Here is a 1,589-nt window from a genome sequence, read left to right as displayed (position 1 = left end):
TTTCCCTCCTCTGAGCATCAGAATTACACAGCATCACTATAGAGAGGAGATTGTCGTGAAGGAGAACAATTCAGGCCTTCTCCTTCTACCAGATCTGGCGTTTTTGGGGAAAATAAACATCATTTCGGCTATCTTTTGGATTAAATGAACTTTTCCTTCTCTCTGCCTGCTTGTGGCCTTTTTGATGTTGAGCCGAAAGAACGGAAGGATCAAAACATCTGAATGACTGTCGGGCAAACTTTCAATTCTAGAAGAAAGTTCCAAATGGACAATTTGAAACTTCAGTGCTTTTGATCAGTTCTGGAAGTATGTTCTTTTTAAAGATAAGTCCATCTCATTGAACTTTGGTTCCTCTCTCTCTCTTTTTTAAGCATTCTATTTGCCGAACACCATTCTTTTCTGTTTTCTTGTGTGCTTCTGCTGGGGTGCGTCTTTTCTTGTGTGCTTCTGCTGGGGTGCGTCTTTTCTTGTGTGCTTCTGCTGGGGTGCGTCTTTCATTACGCAAACACCCCCACATGAAACCCTGCAAACTCAGTAACGGCATGGATTCTGAATCAGAAGCTGACATCCAGTGCCGAAGCGGGGCTGCTTGTGCCGCCAAGTGTGGCTCTGAACGCCTGGAGAATGTTGCCAAGCGGAGGCTTGCTGCGAACGCCAGGGAGAGAAGACGGATGCAGGGGCTGAACACAGCCTTTGACCGCCTACGCAAGGTGGTCCCCCAGTGGGGACAAGACAAAAAGCTCTCCAAATATGAGACCCTCCAGATGGCCCTCAGTTACATCATGGCGTTGACAAGGATCCTTGCCGAAGCCGAAAGGTACAGCGCAGAAAAAGACTGGATTAACTTCCACTGTGAGCATTTCCATCCGGAGAACTGCCACCATGAGTATACGGGACAGAAGTCCACTGGGGAGGTGGACCCTTACGCACAGAGACTTTTCAGTTTCCAGCCTGACCACTACTGAATGGACAGAGCAGTATGATTTTGGCATAGGCATTTCTGATCTCTATCTATCTATCTATCTATCTATCTATCTATCTATCTATCATCTGTCTGTCGGTCAGTCGGTCGGTCAGTCGGTCCATCGGTCCATCCATCCATCCATCCATCCATCCATCCATCCATCCATCTATCTATCCAGGGGCGGCTCAACCATTACGCAAAGTAAGCATTTGCAGTATAGTTGATTTTGCCCAGGGGCGCTCTTGAGGGAAAATAGATTTTGACATATGCGAGTTGTAGTTACTGGGATGTATAGTTCACCTACAAAGAGCATTTTGAACTCCACCAATGATGGAATTGAACCAAATATGGCACACAGAACTCCCACGACGAACAGAAAATATGTATCAATGATTGGTTGGGAGAGGGGGGCAAAATACTGTTTGCTTACCTTTGAAAATTACTTAGGGCCGCCTCTGTATCTGTCTGTCTGTCTGTCTGTCTGTCTGTCTGTCTATCTATCTATCTCTCCAGGGGCGGCTCAACCATTACGCAAAGTAAGCATGTGCAGTATAGTTGATTTTGTCCAGGGGTGCTCTTGGGGGAAAATAGATCTTGACATATGCGAGTTGTAGTTACTGGGATG

General features: G+C 46.3%; 1 protein-coding gene across 1 annotated transcript; it reads left to right on the top strand.

The window, feature by feature from the left end:
* The first annotated feature begins 455 nt into the window (after positions 1–455).
* Positions 456–1,000, top strand: ATOH7 (atonal bHLH transcription factor 7). Its single transcript, XM_060766843.2, has one exon. It carries the CDS (start codon positions 516–518, stop codon positions 963–965), a length of 450 nt encoding a protein of 149 aa, XP_060622826.1. The 5' UTR covers positions 456–515; the 3' UTR covers positions 966–1,000.
* Positions 1,001–1,589: the final 589 nt, after the last annotated feature.

The sequence above is a fragment of the Anolis sagrei genome, chromosome 3, assembly GCF_037176765.1.
Source record: "Anolis sagrei isolate rAnoSag1 chromosome 3, rAnoSag1.mat, whole genome shotgun sequence".
Lineage (NCBI taxonomy): Eukaryota > Metazoa > Chordata > Lepidosauria > Squamata > Dactyloidae > Anolis > Anolis sagrei.
The sequence above is the reverse complement of the archived record's forward strand: the minus strand, read 5'-3'. Positions and strand labels throughout refer to the sequence as shown.